Genomic DNA, 20,963 nt, shown 5'->3' on the forward strand with positions numbered 1-20,963 from the left:
CAGATTACCTGATCTTTTTTTTACCACTTCTGCCTAGATTAGCATTAAGCTGACAGGAATCTAGCTTTAATATGCTAAAAAATGAATAGACTGTCTGCCTCTGAGCACAAAGAATGATGCTCTGGTAAAAAGATAAAATTTGCTTAAAACATTAAGCTAACTGCCTGGTTCAGTTTCCTGACATATGCTCCATTAACCCAGTTCTAACTTGAAATTTCCTTAATTGACACAGCTTCAGCATGGCTCAGAATAGTGTGTGGGAGTCCCAAAGGCTTTGAGCCTGCAGAAATTTGTCATCGTTAACAATTTAATTGCACCATTCCTGATAGGATTCATAAAGTTCAGTATCCATCAAGTCTTTTCAGACTGATGAATGTCAGCATTTTACATTTGTTGAGTTCTTGCTCTATGATTTGATGTCCCCAGGATCACTAAATCATGTCTTTCTACAGCTTTATGTCTTAAAAGTGCACTTGCACGCCCATAGGTTTGGGTTCTGGAAGTTTAACTTTCCCTGTTACACCTCATCAACTGCTACCTACAAACTAATCATGTGCAAACTCCTGCTCTCTCAATGCCTTCTAAAATGGTTTGGGCTATGTTCTGCTGCACTGTACAGCTGAATCTGTGGGAGCTAAATCATTACCCAGACAGTGTTAAACAACCCCACAGAGGGCTTGGGAAACAGAAAAAGACTGAAGTGGCTGCAGAGCACATTTTCAATTAACAGGAGAATTAAGCAGAGCACCGTGTGATTCAAGAGTCTTATTCCTGTAGATTGTTTTGTATTCTAAAATCCTAAATCTGCAGTGATGAAGTGAAATGTAAAGATTTTGCTTAGGAACCATAGAACTCTGTAATTATATGGAAATAATAACTAGAATGAGTTATTTTTCACTGATCCAACCAAGTGCACTGTGCAAAATCAAAAACAAGTGTTGAGTAATAGCAAGCATGAAACAGTAATTAATTATTTTAATGAAGTAAAATTTAACAGTCAGTAATTGGCTTCCTCAGTCAACCTCTGCATGCAAATTACAGATAAAACTCTGAGGAAATAATTAATTATATCTGTAGGCAATCTGGCATGCTGCATGGTGAAGCTTCTGAGTGATGGATAACATTAGATACATGGCAGAGGATGATTTTGAATGTGGGTAGAGCTGGGGTGTAAAAACATTCAGAAATAACACAATAAAATAAGCATCATTTACAGTGAGAATTCTGTCCTGGTGGGCAGGTGATGGTCTTAAACTTCCTTTCTAACACCTCAAGTAAGACTCCTGCCTTGTGATGGTTGTTTTCTGATTATCCTGATTTCTTACAGATGTTTTTACAGTATTACTGGTTATATTCAAGTTGCCTCTTTGGCTGTGTAAATGAGGTTGCAATTGCAGTTAGTGTCCTGGTGCTGCTTTACAGGGCAGTCCCTGGAAATTATTTCACTGGAATTAGTTCGTGCTAGAAGAACACCTTGGTGAGTGACTTCATTTCTCCTCTGGTGTCAGAGTGATTCCAATCTAAAATTATTTTCTTTTATTGTCTTCCTCAGCACTTCTGCTCCAGCAAAATTGAAATGTTAACCATTTTCATATTTTTATTTTAAGGGAACTGATGATGAAACCTCCTCTAATTTCAGTTGAGGCTGGCATGTCCCATACTTCTATTTTTCTTATGTTTTCATGGTTTTATGTCTCTGAATAATGTTTCAGCTACTACCAGGAATACATACGCATTCTTTCCTGGCTGCACCAGGTGATCTTCAAGGTCCCTTCAACTTGGGTTGCTCTGTAATTCTGTGTAACTGTGATCTTTGGTTTTGCATCTTTGTGGGTAAGAGGTATCCACAAATCAGCCTCTCATTCAATTAGAGTGGGAGTTTTACATACCCCTATAGCACTTAGTACCTGTAGTTCCATTTTTAAGGAATGTGCAACTTACTCTGGAGTCTTGCAGTCTATAAAAGCTTTATAATTTCTTATAATTTAAGGGGAAAACATTTAAGTACCTTTCTTGGTGCTATGGAGTTAAAATTCCCACTTTATACTATGGGTATAATGGCTATGATCAAAGGATGTCCAAATTTTAATTGGCTAATTTGGTTGGATCTTGGTGTACTTAAATGAGGTATGTGAAAATGTAATGTGTTAACACGGTCTAGTTTGAAAAAGAAGTTTATAGCTTCATTGCTCACAGTTTCTCAAAATATCAAGAGATTGCTATTCCTGTGCCTTTTCAATTCAGTGCACATCCTTCTGCATTAGGAGTGCTGGGCTGCTTGTGAAGCACCTCCTGAACTGCTGCTTAAAATGGACTGCTATTTTGAGAAATTAAACATCTAGCTAATGCCCTGTGGGTGTTCTGCTTACCAGTCTGTCATGGTGTCTAAATAAGTGTGTCTCTTACTTGTGGGTATTTTCATTGAGATGGTTTAGTCAGTGTTTGGATTCTCTGAATTGGATCCAAATCCTGGCTTGTATTCGGTTTCAATGAATTTATAACAAGTGTCTTCTGTGCTTTTGTATTCTTTGCTGCTGTTTTCATGCTTCCTTGAATGGAAGGTGTTAATGCCCTTAAAATGGTTTTGTAGGCTTCAAGTTGAAGCTTATGAGCTGGAATTTACTTCCTTGAGTAGAGGAGAATGTTACAGAATCATGGAATATTGTCAAACATAATGCATGTGTATGATGCCTTTTGTTATCATTATTATTATTTCTAATCTCTTGAATTTCTGATTCCATATTCTGGGTAATAAATTACATTGGGTAAACCCTTGTTCAGTCCCTCTAATCTAGAAGGTGTTAACACTTCCAAAACTGGATCTTGAGAACAAAAAAAGTGTGTACAGCAGGTAGTATGTTCTCAGATAGGATATGACAGTAAAGGATGGTAACATTGAACTTGAGTGAGGACTGGATGCTCAGTAACTGCCCCAGAGCCAGACCTCCACTTTCTGGATTTTCTGCCTTGTCATACCTTTTCCTTTCTCTTTGCACTTTGAACTTGGCTGCTGTATTTTGTTCCTTTCTTATTTCCAGACCCAGTTCAATAGCTGCAGAAAGATTTGATAATGTACAAAGAGTCTGCCGTTTCCTCTTTGGCCTCCCTCTTCCCCTCTACTCTCTACAGAGCTCTTTAATACATGATGTTTTGAAAATTTCATCTCTACCCACCTAATGTCTTTAGCTGTGCATCCTCCCCAGTGATGCCAGCAGAGAATCTTCCTTGTCCTGGCAGCTCTTCCCTGCTCTTACAGTAAAATCATTTTTGCTTGTATAAATGGAAATTGCTTGAAATGCCAGTGTTAGTCTTGATTCTCCAGTGCTTGTGGATAGACAAATACAGGAATAATTCAAATACTATTTTTAATTTCATCCTGTAGAAGCACATTGTTCAGTTAGTTGGAACAAGCAGCCTCTTTAAGCTGACTCTATTCTTGCTAGCTTTGGGAAAGTTAAAAATTGAGAAAATGCAGTGAGTAGTGGATCAAGTGCCTTTAGTATATGTCTTTTCTGTAAAGGTGTTGGTGTGAGGGGGAGACTTCGCCTAATTACCCATCTGCTTTTGCTGAAGGCTAAGGTAGTGATTTGCATAGTAGGAGAATAAATGAACAAGCTCACCAGGCTTGTGGAACAGCATTTTACTGGCACATAGTTATGTAGCCTAAGAGTCAGATGCACTATCTTACTATTTTTACCAAAAAGTGACATTTTTCAGATTCATTGTTGGTATTTTTGCACTGTGATATGAAACCTACTTTCAGAAAGCAAGAAGGGAGACTTAATATGAAGAAACTGAGTTGTGGTTTCTAACAGTGCCAAGGAATTCATGCCTCATCCTGATTTAAAAGGAAATTCTGAGATTCACTGAGACATACTTCATCACAAAAATCTGATCTTAGTCTTGAGAGGAAGAGAGTGTTCTGGTGTTGGAGCTGGTCATGGACTCCTGTTGTTATGTGTGGTCACTTCTTCCCTGCTCCTCCTGCCCCCAGGACTGGTGTGGCCAAACAGCAGTGCTTGGTTTGCACATGACTCAGGACATCCTGCATGCAGGTTGTCATCTGCTGATGGGTTATACCAGTCAGCTCATTGTCCAGATTGTTTGCCTCACACGGGGGATCACAGAGTGAAAAAGGAGCTCTTACAAGTCCTGATTTCAAGGCTCTCTAGTTACTACAAGACTGCAAATGGGAAGAGTAAGGAATTGGGAGGAGCATGAATCTCTTTTTCTGCTTACAACTAGCAACTCTCCTGGAGGAAAAGAAATGGCACAACAAAAAAAAGTTCTGGTTTTCTTCTGCTATCTTTTCCACCCAAGGTCTGTTTTGACAAAATTACACAAAAATTATGTAGATATGATGTTTCCTGAGAATTTCTTAAGTAGTCTTAGTTGAGGGGACACTCCCATCCCTGCTGCCTGTTCTCTTCTGTACCATTGAGTTATCCTGTTATCCCTTTGCCTTGGCTATTTGCTTGGCTCAGGCTTAAGGAGATGACTTGCCTTGATCTTTCTAACAGAATCTAAAGCTGTTGTTTATTGTTTCCAGATCCCAACAAATCCCCCTGGACTGTTGACCTGTGGTTATGGAAAACTTGTGTTCAAATGAAATGTGGAATAGAATTCTGCAGTGTTTTCACCACTTATCAGATCTGTTGAATCAATTCAGTTGGCAGACTACATTTGTTTTTCTATTACAAACAGAATTCTGTTTAAGTGTTTCAAGGAGTGCTAGGTCTGTATATTAGTAAACACACATTCTGTTCTGCTCCACTGAGGACACTTTGGTTTCTTTGCTGGGCTGTCTCCATTTATCCCATTGAGGAATGCTGTTGATGTTAGATATTCTGTCATCTGTTTAAAAAGCTTTACTTTTGGAAAACAGGAAAAATTAGGTGAGAATGTGTTTGTTCTTTATTACAAACTGTAAAAGAAAGGAGCATATCTCTGGGGTCAGTCTAATTTCTTAAAACTTAGATCTGTGTGAATTATTAAATGTTCCTTTGTTTTTCTATTATTTAGGCTCATTTTTTCCCACACCCACACCCTGAACCCATATCTAGTTCAAGGTTGCCTCTTCAACATCCAGAAGTGTTCACTGTTAGCTGCAAAGGGGTTGGGAAAGGGTTTATGGAGTGCATTCATCCAAAAGTTTTAACAGATACCCAAGAAAGCTGGTATATAGTAATTCAGCTTGTCATGAAGATGATAAAACACTTTCCCTGAGGATAGTGCATTTAAATAGAGTATTTGAAAGTTCTTTTTCATCAATTGAGGTAGAAATGGGATATTTAATCCAATTACACTCCTAAGGTAAAGACTATATCTTACTGAAACGTCTTCATAAAAATGTCTTATAATTCCTAGATTTGTTAGTAGCTGCCAATTTCTTTCCTGATACTCACTTTGTAACAAAGGGAACAGAAACCCCATGAGAGAGAAAGGAACCTTTTCTTACTTGTTAAAGTGAGGTCTTTCCTTGCAAAGGAACTGACCCAGATTCCTCTGGAATGATGTCTTCAGTTCAGTGAGAGCTGCTTTTTGGTAAATATTTGCATTTTGGAAACATGGTGTTCAAACACTTCGTTTCCAAAATGTGTTGTTTTCAAAAGACTTGGGGGCAGGTAGGAAAGCAGAAGCTCTTGAAGGGAAGGAAGGAGTGAAATGAAAGATATACTGAGCCCTGTGTGGTACAAGGGCTGAGTAAATACAGTGACCTTGATGCAGCAGGTCTTCCATGGCTGAGGAAAGTTGACTGTAAAACACAGCACTAATCTATATTTATGTTGGGATTGTGCAAAAAAACCTTCCAGCTGCATTGGAATTTTTACATTATATTTGGAAGTGTGGATGTATAATAAAACTGTAAACGGATGTTTCTAGTCCAAATTTATATAGTCCTTGATGGATCAAGAGCCAGCAGGAGTCTCCTCATTTTGGGGATTGGGAAATGATAATGGATATTTAATGGTTACTGTTCACCCCTTTGATTTTTTATTCCTGTTGTGCTACAACGTAAAATTGAGATCATCTTCCTGAATATTAGCCAGGCTAAACATAAGCAACTGCTGTGGGTTATCTAGAGCCCTGTTCTAATGAGGTGCAGAGAAAATAGCTAGAGAATGGTTCAATTCCTCATATTTTTGTTACCTTGTGTGGGGCTGGGAAGGTCTGTCATCGTTTTAGGAGTGCATGAAGCACCCAGACAACCTAGATTACAGCAGGAGCTTTTACACAGCTGAAGCTGACAGTAATTCTGCATTAATATCTGCAAAGGTCTTACTAGAGAATTGCATCATTTTTGTCAAATGTGAATCTTATGAGTATTGCTCTGTTAAATGGGTATAGATTAAATTGGATTAAAATGTAGGCAGAAGATGAGCCCTTTTTAAAGGTACTGTCTTGCTCCAGTTGAACTTGTGAATAAATGTTGAGGGTGGTGAAACAATGTAGATGTGGGGAGCAGATTTTATATTTGCAAAGCTGAGTTTGTACTAAAATAAACTGTGTTTCAGGTGTGGATCCATCCCTGCAAGCAGAGAACAGAGTCCCAGGCTCTTCCCAAGCCACTGCTGGGGTATCAAAACAGCAGAAATCCCGATCCACCAACTCGAGGGACGAGCGCTTCCGATCCGGTAAGGGACACAGATACAGCTGAGGCATCACGGGTCCTCAGAGGAAAAGTATACCTGTAAAATGGCACCTGCACCTACACAGAAAGGTGTAGTGCTTTGGAAGAAGGGAAGAGATAATGAAGGCCTTTCAAGTATTTTTTTGTTTTGTTACAAGAGTGGTTTTGTTTGAATTCAGCCTGGAGGAAACACAAGAAGAGAAAGAGACTGTAGACCTGTCTTCTGATGTGTTTCTTGTTGTGAATTTTACCATGCTCAACAGGTTTTTCATATTTACTGAGAAAACAAAATTGGGTCTCCAGCCTGTATAACAGTTACTTAAAAATTTTGAAGGCTAGAGTGTGTGAATTTGGGGGATTTTTTTGCTTGCTTTTTGAGTTATTTTGTTAAAGCAAGGTTATATATTTGTTGTAGCTTTCTTTCTAATATTTCCTGGTTTAAAGCAAGTGCACAAAAAAGGGAAACATCACAATGGATATTCTACTTCATTTTAAATGGACACCACAGTGACAAACCTGTTTTGGAAAATTATGTGAAAATACTGATATTCTCATTGCATCCTGTTCCCATTGTTACTTTTCAGGTGGTTGAAGTGCACCATTTCCCTGTGAAATTCCTTGTCACAATAGTCAGGAAAAACAGGTGTTTGAAAGCTTTTCTCTCCTAAATACTTTTGGACTTCTAGCTGGGTATTTTTTTGTTTGTTGTGCAGGGTAATTCCACATCTTGGGTTTGGGGATGAGAAGCGCAAGTGATGGCATGCACTGCACATCCTTAACAGGAGTCTGGTCTTGGGTCACCTTGTCTTGCCACTGCTTGTGCAGAGTGCTTATTGCATCCTATTTGCCCTGCTGATACGGAAAACCTGGCTCCAGAGCTGGAGCAGATGTGCCTTGTACATTCCTTAGGGCTAATTGAATGATGAATCAAACTTCTTAAATATTCTGTGGATATATACAGACTCCTGGGAAAGATACCTGTATTCAGCTACACAGAGAAGAAACTTCTAAATGCCAGGGAATATTGCGTAGTGTTGTAATCAGCTAAATGACATGTTTAAAATATTTTTAAAATTACTAAATTATAGAAATAGGTTATAGAAAATTGTATTATAGGAAATAATTAGAGTAAGATGTGCCATTGTTAAACTAACAGAAATAAAAATCTGCAAGAAGAGTGCAACTACAGCAGGAAATCCTTGGGAGGTAGTCCTTGGTGGCGACTGCCATGTCCTTCATGTGGTTTCCTATCACTGCTCCCCAAACTAATTTTTCATTAAATATTTCTGCCTATAACAAATTCGTCACTTGGAAATTTTGCAGAGTTCTTAGTTATAGCACACATAATTGGATTTTTTTCTCCCATTAGTGATACATGACAAGGCTTAATGTGCTCAGATGGTATCAAAACCAAATAGTGACAGTTTTGTTTGACTTGGCTTAGGTTAAACTTATTTAGTTCTGTGCAAGGAAATATAGATATGGCTTTTAGATGCCAATATCGATTCCCCTTTTTCCTCTGTAGTTAAAAAAAATTCTTCAGATTTACTGCATTAATGGTTGGCTTCTTTATCTCAGCAAAGATGGTGCCTTTTTTGACTTCCCCATGTGCTGACACACGTTGACTGTTGTGAGGGATGATAACCAGCTTCAGCCTCCTTCCCCCAATCTCACACCTTACTTCAGACTGTTATGGGGAAGGGAGGATGTGTTGTTCCTTCTTTTTTCTTTCCTTCCAGCCTTTAGTTCTTGTTTTCCTTGCTTCAGATCTCATCAGTTCTCCTATGTCTGTTTCAAGAGTAGTTGATGAGGGGAGAATGAAGCTTTTCCTAGAACAGGATCTCTTTCTGGAGCAATTATAGGTACTTTACAACCATCAACATGAATTACTTAAAATAAGCAAGGAAGTGAAACAATTTTGTCTTTTTATACAATTAATCTGTCATCTACTCTCTGTAAGCACTTTTTAAAATAGTTTCACAGAAGTGCTGTGTATTTAAATCAACTGTATGTTTTTATCATCCCCAGATAACTTGTCTTCAAACAACAAATATAATCCAAAAGGTTCCAACAGTGAATACTTTTAATACACACAAGCCTGCTGTCCAGGCTTGAGCTGGATTAGTGTTTTCTTCTTGATAGCTGGTACAGTACTGTGGTTTGGATTTACAATGAGAATAATGCTCATATTTTATTATTCTTGTTCTAAGTCTATTATTTTTATTATGATCATCATCATCATTATTATTGCATTTTAATTTACTTCAGATATTATTGTTCATATCTCAACCCATGGATTTTACCTTTTTCCAGGTCCTCTCCCCATCCCACCTAGATAGTGCTTATTGATTTGCCTGTTGGTATTTTGAAATCCATGAGCAGCAGGGACCCTGATCAGCCTATAAATGTCATTTTTTTCTTCAACCAACTAGAAATTCTTGCTTCTGTGCCTGAGGCAGGGACAAGAATCAGAGGCTGATAAATGAGCAGAGGCTACAAATAGGAAAGAAAAATGCTCTTCTAATAGCTGAACAGTTGAGGAGCTGTAAGTGTTTAGGTGATTTATAGTCCACAAACTATTTTAGTTTTTCTCCTTAATCCTTTTTTAAGGACATGTGGAAAGAAAGAAAATGAGAATAGGTACAAAGAACAGGAGAGAAGATTATGTGGTTTACTATAGCAGGAGGAGAAAATGTTTATAATAAGTTATTAATTGTTGATGGTTGCTTGCAGCTTAATAAAGTGCAGAAGCTTAGAAATATTTCTCCAAGACTTTTTCTTCTGCATTTTGGATGGCAGCATATGAGTTTTTTCCCTCTCTTTGGTACATATATCCTTTGTGTTAATGAAATGCTGGGCTTGCTGTTCATCACTTCCAGTGATCACTGTTGAGCATTTCTGATCCCTGTTCTCAAAAATGTGACACATTTGGTCTGGTTATGAGTGATTAATTCCCTGAAGAAAATTGAACTCCACAGTTCTTACATGGTGAATCACTTTCACAGTAAATTTTGAAGAATTTAAGTAACAGACAGTGGTAGTGAGCTTCTTTTTGCAATTCCAATATCCAGTTAAAATTTAATTTATACTAATTAATGAATTTTTGTACCCTAAGTGTTCTGCTTCTTTAAAATAATTTCATTCCTTTTACTTCTTTTATTGAAATGTGTTTCATCATGTAGAAAAGCTCTTAAAGCAAAAGTGGAATAGGAACACAGTGTTCCAGGGAAGTGAAAGCAATTACTTCATTGATTTGGATGAGAGAGGATGTTCCTACTCAGCTGATGTCCAAGGACAAGATATTATAGGAAAGATTTCAAGCCAGGAATAGATTTTAATGAGTATAGAGGGAATGATGAGTTAAATTGGCGCTGTAAAAATAAAACATGGAACAGAATAAAAATTCATCCTGACTGTCTCCTGGTTGCATTTTTATTAGTTAATCCAGTCTGTTCCAGGTTTTGGGGTGGGAGTTAGGACTAGAGGATAAGGTGGTAGTGATTTTGCCCTCTGGAAATGGAATAAAAAGTAGTTCCCATGCTTGCTCCCACAAATCTGTGTGATGTTATGACCTGCCCTGCTCTGCTTTGTTAAAAAGCCCCAGCACACCCTTGCCTCCAACTAGGCCTTTCCATTCCCAAAATGCACAACTGTCTAAGAATGCTTTCATTTTTTAATCTGCCACATCATTTAATGGCTTAATGTATTTATATGCAGACTACAAATATTGTGTGTTATTTTGCTCTTTGGAAGGCCTTTTCTGGAGAACAATTTATGTTCCCCTGCTTCCTATGAGATGTTAATGTAACAAAAATGTCTTTTAAATTGTATGTAGATGTAGGCATGGTGGAAGTGACTACATCTCACAGTTACTGTCTCTTGCTAGAAATATTCCAGTTTGGTTTTGGCTGTAAGTTCTGCCAAGGAAATGTGTCCTGCAGAATGGACATTTTCCCCCTACTTTTAAGGCTGCAAAACCAAACTTGATGTTGAATCCTGCTTAAACTTTCTGGACTTTGGGGACATAAAAGTTTTGCTTGCGGATATCTATGGGAATAAACTTCTTTAGTGGACAATTATAGCTAAAACTAAGGATGAGGAGAAAGCAGGACTTGACAAAAAGCCTAGATGTGGGAATGTAGAAGGAAGCAGGCAGACATAAGCAAAGGGGAATTTTTAATTGATGAAACGTTTATTATTAAGTCCTTGGTGTGAAGGACAGGAGGGAAAATCTGACAGGGGGACCAGGACAAAAAAAAATTACTGTTTTAAAGGCTGGAGGTTTTGTTTTTTTCTTTCCTTCTTAATATTTTTCTCTCATAACAGCATCATCTTTGAACCTCCCAGGTTGGTTGCAGAAAAAGTTCTTCTTTGAGATAAGAATCTACTTAGTACATTCCTGAGTCTTGTAGGAACACACAGGTGGGATAGTATATTTGCATGTATACATATTTTAAATGCTGCTCTGAGCAGATTATCTGCAGGGAGCTGCAGGCTGAAAAGTGACGTTAGTGCTGTGAAGAACTGGTTGGTGTCTGGGATCATATGCTCAGGAATTCTTGTGATTTTGTAGAATCCATTTGGCCAGACTGAAGGGCATGTTCCTTAAGGAAGGGCCTTGTGCTGAGCATGACCAAAAGGGGTTCAGGGCTAGTACAGAAATGGTACTTTTTAAATTTAAAAAAAACCCCCAAACTGTAAAATACTGTTACTGTAGTCATCAGCAAGGTAAGTCCCTGTGGTACAGGGGTAGAGTTACATTGTGTATTATATGTACAATATATATTAGAAGTACAAAATTATATGTACAATTGTTACATTGTATACTATTTGTAAGTTGTGTAAGTATATGTCTGTCATACACACACTTACATACCTACAAATAGTTTCATACCTTCAAATTTGTCTACCTGTTACATATTTAAATCTTATCAAAAGAATAGATGGATACTTAGTGAAAGAATATGTGTTTTCTTTCAAATTGAATAGTTAAATTCTGAAAACCTTGTACATCAGTTTCCATGTAGAAGAAATGTGGTCAGCCCTGTGCAGAATCATGTACTCACTCCTGGGCTCTGTCCTGTTCTGGGTTCTGTTATTGACAAGGGTTGCCACACTCTGCAATAGCAATTCTTTCCTTCTACCCTCTGTCATTAGTCTTGCTGTGTTCATTTTCATATCTCATTGCTGTTTTCAGTAAATTGTTCTTACCTCAACCCATGGTCTTTGCCTTTTGTGCCTCCAAGTAATTCTCCTCTCCATCCTACCACAGAGAGGAGGAGGAGGGGGAAGACAGTGAGCAGTGACTGCCTTGAAGTGTTTTTAGAGGGAATATTAGATTGGAGAATGTCATTCCTAAACTGCAACAAGCCCATTGTAACTATGTTTAAGTGTGTACATGTTGTATTGTGCTTTTCATGAGTTGGAGTCTTGAGTGGTAAGTCAAAGTATATTTTTGGTCTGCCTCATTCCTCCTCAGCATCTGTTCACTTCTCATGAATTTTCTTCCTGCATAAGTTTTAGCTTTTGACACCATTGGAATGTAGATGTCAAAGAGAAAAAGCTGCTGAAAAATCACTGGAATACATTAAATTTTATCTGCAGTGAGGTCTTGATTGAACACCGAATTCCTCTTTAATCTCAGTTTTGGCTTAAAAATTAGAAAAGATAAAGTATAGCCCTTGAGCCTCTTAGGGTAATTTTTGCTTTCAGGAAAATGAAAGTTTTGTGTGTCTTTTCCCTAATTCTTCATATAGAATCATAGAATTTTGTTAGAGTTGGAAAAATACCTCAAAGATCATTAAGTCCATTAGTCTCTTTTTTCTGTTTTTTTATTACTTGCATTTTTTTGTGAGAACTTCAAGTATGCATGTACTTGCACTTCTTTTCCCTTCCTGGATTTTGAGGATGAAGAGTCAAATGCTGTTGCAAATGTACAGAATCTGCATTGAAATTTATCCCCAGAATGAAAATAACTGATAGGTCAAAACTAACATAACTGCAGTGTTTATTTCAGGGAGGTTTTCAAAATGCTACTCACTGAGCATTTTCAGACTGATTTTATGAGGAAAATATACCAACTTACCCCTGCTTATATTCTCCCTTAGCTTTGGAAACCATTGCTTCTGCACTGGATTGGAGCTGGAGGCAGTGGTGTTGATTCAGTCCTCCTGACTAACTGAAATTCTAACATTTATGTTTGTTTTCTATCTAGATGTCCACACTGAAGCAGTACAAGCAGCACTTGCAAAATATAAAGAGAGGAAGATGCCCATGCCCTCGAAGAGACGCTCTGTCCTGGTGCACTCTTCAGTAGAGACATACACCCCTCCAGGTACGTGTGAGTGAACGCAGAGAATTAACAGAGCTGCCCAGAGAAGCTGTGGCTATCCCATCCCAGCAAATGTCCAAAGCCACGTTGGACAGGGCAGCCTGGGATAGCAGAAGGTGTCCCTGTCCTAAGTTGTTGGTAGGTTGCACTAAAGTTCTGTACCATGACTGTATTTCCCAGTTATCAGGTCTTGGTTGGATATCTGCTGTGATATTTTTCCTCATGGTTTTTAGTGTCTCATCTAGAGATAGTGTAGCTGCTGAAAGTCCACATGAAAGCAGTCATAGAGTGAGCAGGTGCCCTTTATGCATGAAGTATGTTCTCTTACGTCCTCTCACACTCAGAGGAAATAATCTAGGCAGGCATATCAGAGCTGAAAATACCTGATTTCACACTGCAGAAGATTCTTCTTTTAAAAGTTGAAGAAAATACTAGAGCATTAAGTTGCTGCATTAATTGTGGATCACTCATCAGATGGTTTCAACTATTCAGTGCTGAGCAAATTGAGACAGTCAGAAAGTCATACATTACAATTGTTCAGATTGGTTATGGCAAAGCACCTTCTTTAATTTTAGGGGGAAGAGGTAATCTTCTGTTGTCTCACAGTGAATTTTCTGAAGGTTAAGAAAGTCATACAACATGTTGTGCTAGCAAGCCAGGTGGTTTGAGGCCAGTGTCTTGTATACGAAGAAGGGGGATTACCTAAGATGTTTAATTCTGAGAATGTGCACGTGTCTTTTGTAATGTGGCCCAGGAGCAGAAGCACACTGACTTCTACTGCCCTTCTCCATCATTTCTAGTTCTTCACCCCCTTCTCTAAAAAAAGAGTTCAGGTATGCTGCCCTCCTGCTTTCTGGGCTGTATTTCTTCTTTCTGTTCTTCCCATTTAAAGAGAATTCCACTTTAATTTGCTAGTCACACACTTACATATATTATTTTTGTGGGTTCTCCAATTATTTAATTAGTTAATAAATAATCCTCTGTGTTCTTATAGATGGTCTTTCTTGACCCTTAATGTTTTTGCTTAGAAGATATGTTAAGTATTTTTATTATACTATCTTTTTTTTTTCTGAGCAACTGTTAAAAAGGAGCTGAGATGCTATGGAGAGACTGTTAGGTTATGTGATAAAAGCTGCCCTGCTCACCTGCAGAGGAGTGTGGGACATGGCAGGTGAGGCAGCCCAAATAATGCCCTGTCCCCGGAGCCAACAGCCCCGTCTGCACAAGCCCAGAGGGGCACTGGGAACAGCAACAGGCTGGAAGGCAAGTTCAGGACTTTGAGAAGGGTCAGCTGTCCAGGCCTGTCCCTGGAGAGCTTCAGCCCTCCTGGCCAGGTGTGAAGCCCGTCAAGACCAGTCAGCACTAGAGCACCTTCTGGACTGGGGGGAGCACACAGAGGGGTGAGGAACACAGTGTGGGATGCAGGGCAAGAGTATTTCACAGCTGTGTGAGTCTTGTTATGGGATGTTAAGGTGAGGAGGTGCAGACAGGGAAAGGGGCAGACTAGGGAGGAACAAGTGTGGGGAGAGCAGTAGGATATAAAGGGCTGCTGGTGTGTGAATGGAACACGTGCCTGGCCGTGCCCCTGAGCCTGCACTCCATGCTGTACATGTGTGTACAGAGCAAGATGAGGCCGTGGGATCTGCATGTTTTTAGTGTATTTGTGCTGCTGGAGTGTCATCTTGTAACATGCCTGTGCAGGTGGTCAGCAAAGAAGGCAAGTGTGCTCACACTGGGATTGAGCAGGGTGCAGTAGCACCTTAAATAATAGGAGCTGAAAGCTGTTGGTCATGGCCGCAAGCCTGATGGAGTTCATGAGCTATTTGGACAAGGCTCCTAGGCACATGGTGTCATTGTTGGGGTGCCCCTGTGCAGGGCCTGGAGTTGGACTCAGTATTCCTCATGAGTCCCTTCCAACTCAGGATATTCCTACTCAAACCATTCTGTGAGTCTGTGGTTCTCAGCACAGTGTTAAATTGAAATCCAGCTCCTGGCTGGCAGTAAAGGAACTACATTTATCAGTCATCCTTCCAAAAATTTTAACGTACTTCTGGTTTTGTCCCGTTGAGTCTCTGATCCTTCCCACACGAATTTCCTGTGATCAGAACTGGAGCTGAGCCTTCATGCAAATCTGGCTCAAAGAGGGGTGCCTTCTGTGGCTGTCTTGGGTCAGCTCCCAGCCAGGAAGAATTGGAAGCCAAGCACACAGTATTCTGTCACTGTTCTGTCACCACACACCAGGATCCATGGATTAACCCCTGCCACTGAGCTCCTGCTGGTGTATTTATGTTTTGTTATTAGAATGCTTTTAGTATGGATCCTCCATTTTTGTACACAGACTTCATTTGTCTTGAATCTGGGTAAGGAGATATTATCAGAGTGTGTATTCTGTGAGAAACCTGCTTTTTCTGTAGTTCTGTTTCTTCCTCTGAAGTGATTAGAAATGGCAGACATGGTGGTTTGGTATTTTTTAAATTCCTGGCTGTTCATAATCCCATTTTGTTCCATGTTCCTGGGATTATTTATTTTTGCTTTCTGCCTAAAAGAAAGAGAAGGTTGCAAGCAATATGGTGCAGGTTTGGCTTCTCTCCAGGAGCAAATGGAGTCAGCTGCCAAAAACTCCAAATGTGGCAGCAGACTGGAAGTATCACATGAGACATGGACCCAGGAATGGGGATGCACCACAGCTGAATCTTCTCAGAGATCTGTTGTTTGAGTATTTTCATTCAAAATTGTCATGTTTGATGAGGGAGGTCAAATAATGAGATACCTACAGTTTTATCTTTGAAAGCCATCAAGCTAATAACATTGTTATGAAATGGTTTTTTTTGTTTTTATGATTTTAGACTCCTAAGAGAAATTAGTCTGAAATTATTGGAAATGTGCATATTCTTGAAAATCAGAAAATTAAAGAGCTGGTAACTGAAATGCATTGCCCAAGATGAGGGGTAGTTTTGTTTTTTTTATGTTGCTTTGAGAAATGTATATGGAATCGCATCTAGCTGCACAATTGTATCTAGGTGAACAATTATGTGCCTAGAGGATTAAGAAAACAGCCAAAATTAAGGCTGCAGAATTCCTGGTGTAACCAACCCTAGAATTCATGTCTGGGATTCTTAGAGTATGATACAAGACACCCTACCTTATACAAAGCATGTAACAGATCAAGTCATTAAAATTCAGCAATTTCTTCATGAGGGCAAGATTTTTTTTTTCTGTAATAAGACTTCCTGGTTTTCTCTCAGAATCACAAGGGATGTATTTTCTTGATATTTAGAATTACCTTTTCATTTTTTCTTGGATGGAGAATAAATAAGGAAAGATTCCAAAGGGAAACATCTGGAAACTTGTAAGTAACTAGATTGTAATTAAATTAGGAGCCCTTCATCAGACTTGTAAGAACAACAAATATACATCTAGAATGAAAAGATGCTTTACTAAGCATTTCTCTGTATTATTCATGTTAGTTCATGTGGTTAAAATGCATGCTTTGTAATAATTCTTTCATTGAACTTCAGAGCACCATGTTTTTTTTAGGAATTAGTTCTCAAAACAATTGGAAAGTGAAGAATTCCCTTCCCCTCAAAAAATGGAAATAACAACCAAAAAAAGGGTTTTATTCAGGTGTGATGAGATAAAATTTACCTGGTCAGAGCAGAAATATGTTTTCAGTGGAATAGGGACAGGATGCAATGCTCATTGATCTTCTGCTGTAGGTAGAAGCCTTTTTTAACTCTCATATCCTTCCAAATGTTGGAGGTAACTAAAACTTCGCTCCAAGCGTGTTCTGGCCCTCATGTGTACAAGTTGTTGTCTTAACCCAACAACCAGCAGCAAGAGGGATTTGTGTGTGTGACTGTCCCATTCCTTTAGCACACACCCTCCCGTGTGGCACGCGAGAAAGCTGCGCGGAGCACGCGGAGCACGGCCGAACGCCGTGTTCCTGGTGCTGGGTCATTGCCATTCCCCCATTACAGGCCTGTCATCATTATTTTGACCACAGACACATCGTCAGCATCAGAAGATGAGGGCTCGTTGCGGCGGCAAGGGCGGATCGGCTCCACTCCGTTCCAGAGCCATTCCAACGTAGAGCCCTGGCTTAACCGGGTCATTCAGGGCTCCTCCACCTCATCCTCTGCATCCTCCACCTCATCTCATCCTGGAGGGAAACCTGCTGCTGCTTCCAATACTGCTCCTGCCACCACTGCTGCCACTGTGCTTGCAGATCTCATGGCACACACGCAGATAGGTCAGTAAACCTGCCGGTGTGGTTGGAATGAAATCAGATTACAAATCCCAAAGCAGGGCTAAACACAAAGGTCTTCACCAGGAGATACCTGTGAATAGCCTTAAAATGTGCAATTCCCAGACCAGGTAGGTATGATGTATATGTATTTAACCCAAGCCAGTTGCTCATGAGATCTGAACGTGCTTTCTTCTTGGTAAAATGCTTGCTTTACCAAGAAACTAAGGTTCAGTTTTAATGGATTCCAAAGCAGAATTTCAAAGGAATCCTGGTTTTGGTGCATGCTTTTCAATCTGCATGTATTTACCCTAAACAATGTCAGATTCTTTATTTCATATGTGGTTCAGTTGGTAAGCACCCAAAAGACAGAAAAACACACAGAATCTTTGGGAAGGTTACAAAATCAGACGTACTAATCATTAGGGACATTTTTTGCTGTTTGTCCAAAATCTTTAAAGAAACCTAGTTTATCATATTCCCACTTCCAAACTTATTAATAATGAGAAATTTGCAATTTTTTTTGTCCTTGGTGGATGTAAGAAAGAGGTAATCTGTCACCACTTCACTTTGAGCCCTTCTGGATTTCATATTATGGATTAATAGGAATTATGTTTAACTCCTTTAAATTACAAAGTCAATTACGGCTAACCTTTTAAGCTTAACCGGGATTGATGAAATTCTTAATATAGCTGTAAAAATTTGCAAGATACCCAAAATGTAGCACAGCATCTTGTTATGTCTCATGCCCTAGGCCAGATAGACCTCTCTATCAGGATTGTTTAATCAACAACATACAAAATCAATACCTTGTATGCAAAATCAAGGCCTTACTAAACAGTTCAGAGTCCAGCATTTAAGCAGCTGAATGTTGGGCTATATGCAGGTTTAAAATTTCATTAATGGGAAATAATTATGGTATCTAGAAGGAAAGAAGCTCAGGGATCTTTAAGAGCTGATCTGTTAAAAATACTTATAAAGATAAAATTTTCGGTACTTTTGACAAAAAAAAACCAACAAAATTTTACATAAGAATGGTCTTCCTCATTTCTGCAGTGCTTGCCATGTTCTATCAGTTTTCATTCCTAGCTTGGTAACATTCATGCATGGCCAATATCAGTTCAGTTGAGACATTTTTCCTGTCTGCATGTACTTTTCCTAGCTCACAAGAATATGAAAACTTACTCAGTTCTTACACTGCAAACTTTCATGACTCTTGATAAATACTCCCATACTTTCTAAAAGGGGCTTTGATTTGTCCTAGAGCATAGAAGATGAGTTTATTTATTTTTCAGATAGTGTGCTGATATCAGCAATCTGAAAGGCATCTTACATATCTTAATTGCCATGCCCTACTGAAATATTCTGTGTTTTGGTTATGTACTGAATAGCTATTCACAGTTTTGAGATGTTGGAGAATTTAAATTTAGCAGCTTGTTCCCTTACAGCTCATCTTCTCCAGCCTGCATTTTTAATGGTGAGCTCCAACTAAGTTCCGAGGCAGTAAACTGAACTGTTGGAATTGCAAGGTTACAGTATTTAGTGGAGTCAGATAGAAATGTGCATTATTTTTAAGGTGCTTGTCTTTCACTTAATAGCAGCAAGAGCAGCCCTTCATGTAGGGGGGATTTTTTGTTCTGTTGTGTTTGGCTTTTTTTAATGAATAAGGCTGGTGGTATGTCGTGGTTTTTTTCACGGTCACTATATCAACTGTGGAGTATTTCTCACCTTACCTCTTAGAGCAGCTGGAAATAGAGATCATCATGGCTTTTAATTCTTTGTCATATCCCATTTGTTCTTCCTTTGGACACTACTCTTGCATATATCTCTGTCTTGTCGTCACTAATGGAAAGGTCCTTCAGTCTGAATCCAATTAACCTTTCTTCCTGAAGTCATAAGTCTGCTCACTTGCCTTTTTAACTCCTCTCCACTTCTTTTACCCTGCTGTGCCATGGTATTTCTGGATGATACAAACTAATAGCATGGGGTCTCATGGGCATTGATTAATAAAATGCTCAAAATATTAATTAAGCTAATGTGGTTTTTATCTGAGCTTAAATCCTGAAAATTTAACTTATTCTTTCTCCATACATAGTGAGACATTGCTAGTTACTGGAGGGTTTGTCAGGCGGGAGGTGGAAACCAGGTACAGTTGTCTCTGTGGCCAAGTTGTATGCTGCAGGAAGCCTCTGGTTTGGTACTTCGGGAAAGCTAAAGGGAAAAAGAAAAAAACAGCCAAAAAGCAACTTCAAAAATATATAGAACAGAGTGAGAGCATATACATGAGGCAGGTGTATACATGGGCTCTCTATGGGTCCTGTGCAGTGGTTATACGGGTCAGCTTTAGGCAGCTGTCATCTTTGTGGTTACTGGATCCAGAGCATTTTTGTGACAGATGAAGTAGCACTTTCTCCTTCATGTATCTTACCCACGTGAAAGGAATTTAGTCTCTGCAGTGCAAACACTGGCATTGCAGTGAATTCCATTGGAAAGGATGGGAATGGATTTAAATTTTTCTCCCGGTGATCCCTCTAAAACCAATTAGAGCTGGACTTGTAGCTTGTGTATCAGTTCTGGAGATGTGGGAGCAGTGCAAGAAGCATTTGCTATCTTGGGGCTGATCAGTGCCTCATAGTGGGGGATTATGTATGTATTTCACAGCACTGCCCAGATCTCCCTCTGCCTGCAGTTTTTCTGGCAGGATTTGTGACATGCTGAGGTCCTCCAAGGATTGTTGGCAGCTCCAGCCCTGGGCAGCAGGGTTTTCTCCAGCTCTTCCCTGCTGCATTCCTATTTTTACTCATCAGGATTCTAAATATTTCAGTCTTCCTGTTCTCCTTGTCTGTTGTTTAAACACTTCTCAAAAATACTGCCATTTCCTAAACCATTCCATTCCAAACCATTCTATAACTATGGTTACATTTTTGGAATGATAATAGCAACTTCTTACAGGGGCAGTTAGTGAGAGGATGAGGGGGAATGGTTTTAATTTAAAAAAGAAGAGAGACTCAGATCAGGAAGAAATCCTTCCCTGTGAGAGTAGTGTGGCCCTAGCTGGCACAGGTTGCCCAGAGAAGCTGTGGCTACCCCATCCTTGGAAGTGCTCAAGGCCAGGTTGGATGGGGCTTGGAGCAACCTGGTCTGGTGAAAGGTGTCCCTGCCCATGGCAGGGGTGGGACAAGATGAGCTTTGAGGTCCCTTCAACACAAATCATTCTGTGATTCTGTGATATTCCCTAAGCATTGCTCTAAGCCAGGAAACAGGGCACAGCTCCAAGCAAAGCAGGCTTGTGCCTCCAGGTTGGAAGGAGCCCCTGTGAGGATTTGTGAAATACGCTCCTGTAGGAAGCAGTCTTGATTATTTTGATTCTTAAGGTGCCTGATGAGCTCCTGTATCTGTCTTGCCTTTCTGCAGAGAACCACTCTGCCCCCCCTGATGTGACCACTGGCCTGGTGGAGTACCTGCACCACGAGCGCCCGCAGGTGGCATCCGTGCGAGGAGTGCCCAGAGGCTACAGCAGCAGCATTCTGGAAACTGCAGATGGTGATTGCATTATAGACCTCCTGCCTTTCCATCTGTGTCCCCTTGTCTATATATATGTTCTTATGCATCTTAATTTTATATTGCCTCAGAGCTTTAAATTTTGATAAATATAAAAACATGTATTTACATATATTTTAACATACACAAATGAAAATCAGCATTTAACATGTTTTGTGTTGTGATTATTTTTACAAGCCCTATAAAATATTAAAAGA

General features: G+C 39.4%; 1 protein-coding gene across 5 annotated transcripts in view; it reads left to right on the forward strand.

Moving 5' to 3' along the window:
- The window catches only part of DIP2A (disco interacting protein 2 homolog A), a 78,685-nt gene that overhangs the window by 26,244 nt on the left and 31,478 nt on the right, over window positions 1-20,963 (forward strand). For 3 of the 5 annotated variants that reach the window (XR_005956864.1, XM_041487713.1, XM_041487714.1), the window contains exons 3-6: window positions 6,516-6,635; window positions 12,846-12,965; window positions 16,966-17,211; window positions 20,620-20,748. Coding sequence is in view for 4 of the 5 variants with exons in the window: in XM_041487713.1 (XP_041343647.1) it covers window positions 6,516-6,635; window positions 12,846-12,965; window positions 16,966-17,211; window positions 20,620-20,748 (615 nt within the window). In the remaining variant the exon portion in view is untranslated. The remainder of the gene's footprint in view (window positions 1-6,515; window positions 6,636-12,845; window positions 12,966-16,965; window positions 17,212-20,619; window positions 20,749-20,963) is intronic. The other 2 variants (XM_041487716.1, XM_041487715.1) reach the window with 1 other exon arrangement.

The sequence above is a fragment of the Pyrgilauda ruficollis genome, unplaced genomic scaffold (assembly GCF_017590135.1).
Source record: "Pyrgilauda ruficollis isolate IOZ18807 unplaced genomic scaffold, ASM1759013v1 scaffold83, whole genome shotgun sequence".
NCBI classification, from domain to species: domain Eukaryota; kingdom Metazoa; phylum Chordata; class Aves; order Passeriformes; family Passeridae; genus Pyrgilauda; species Pyrgilauda ruficollis.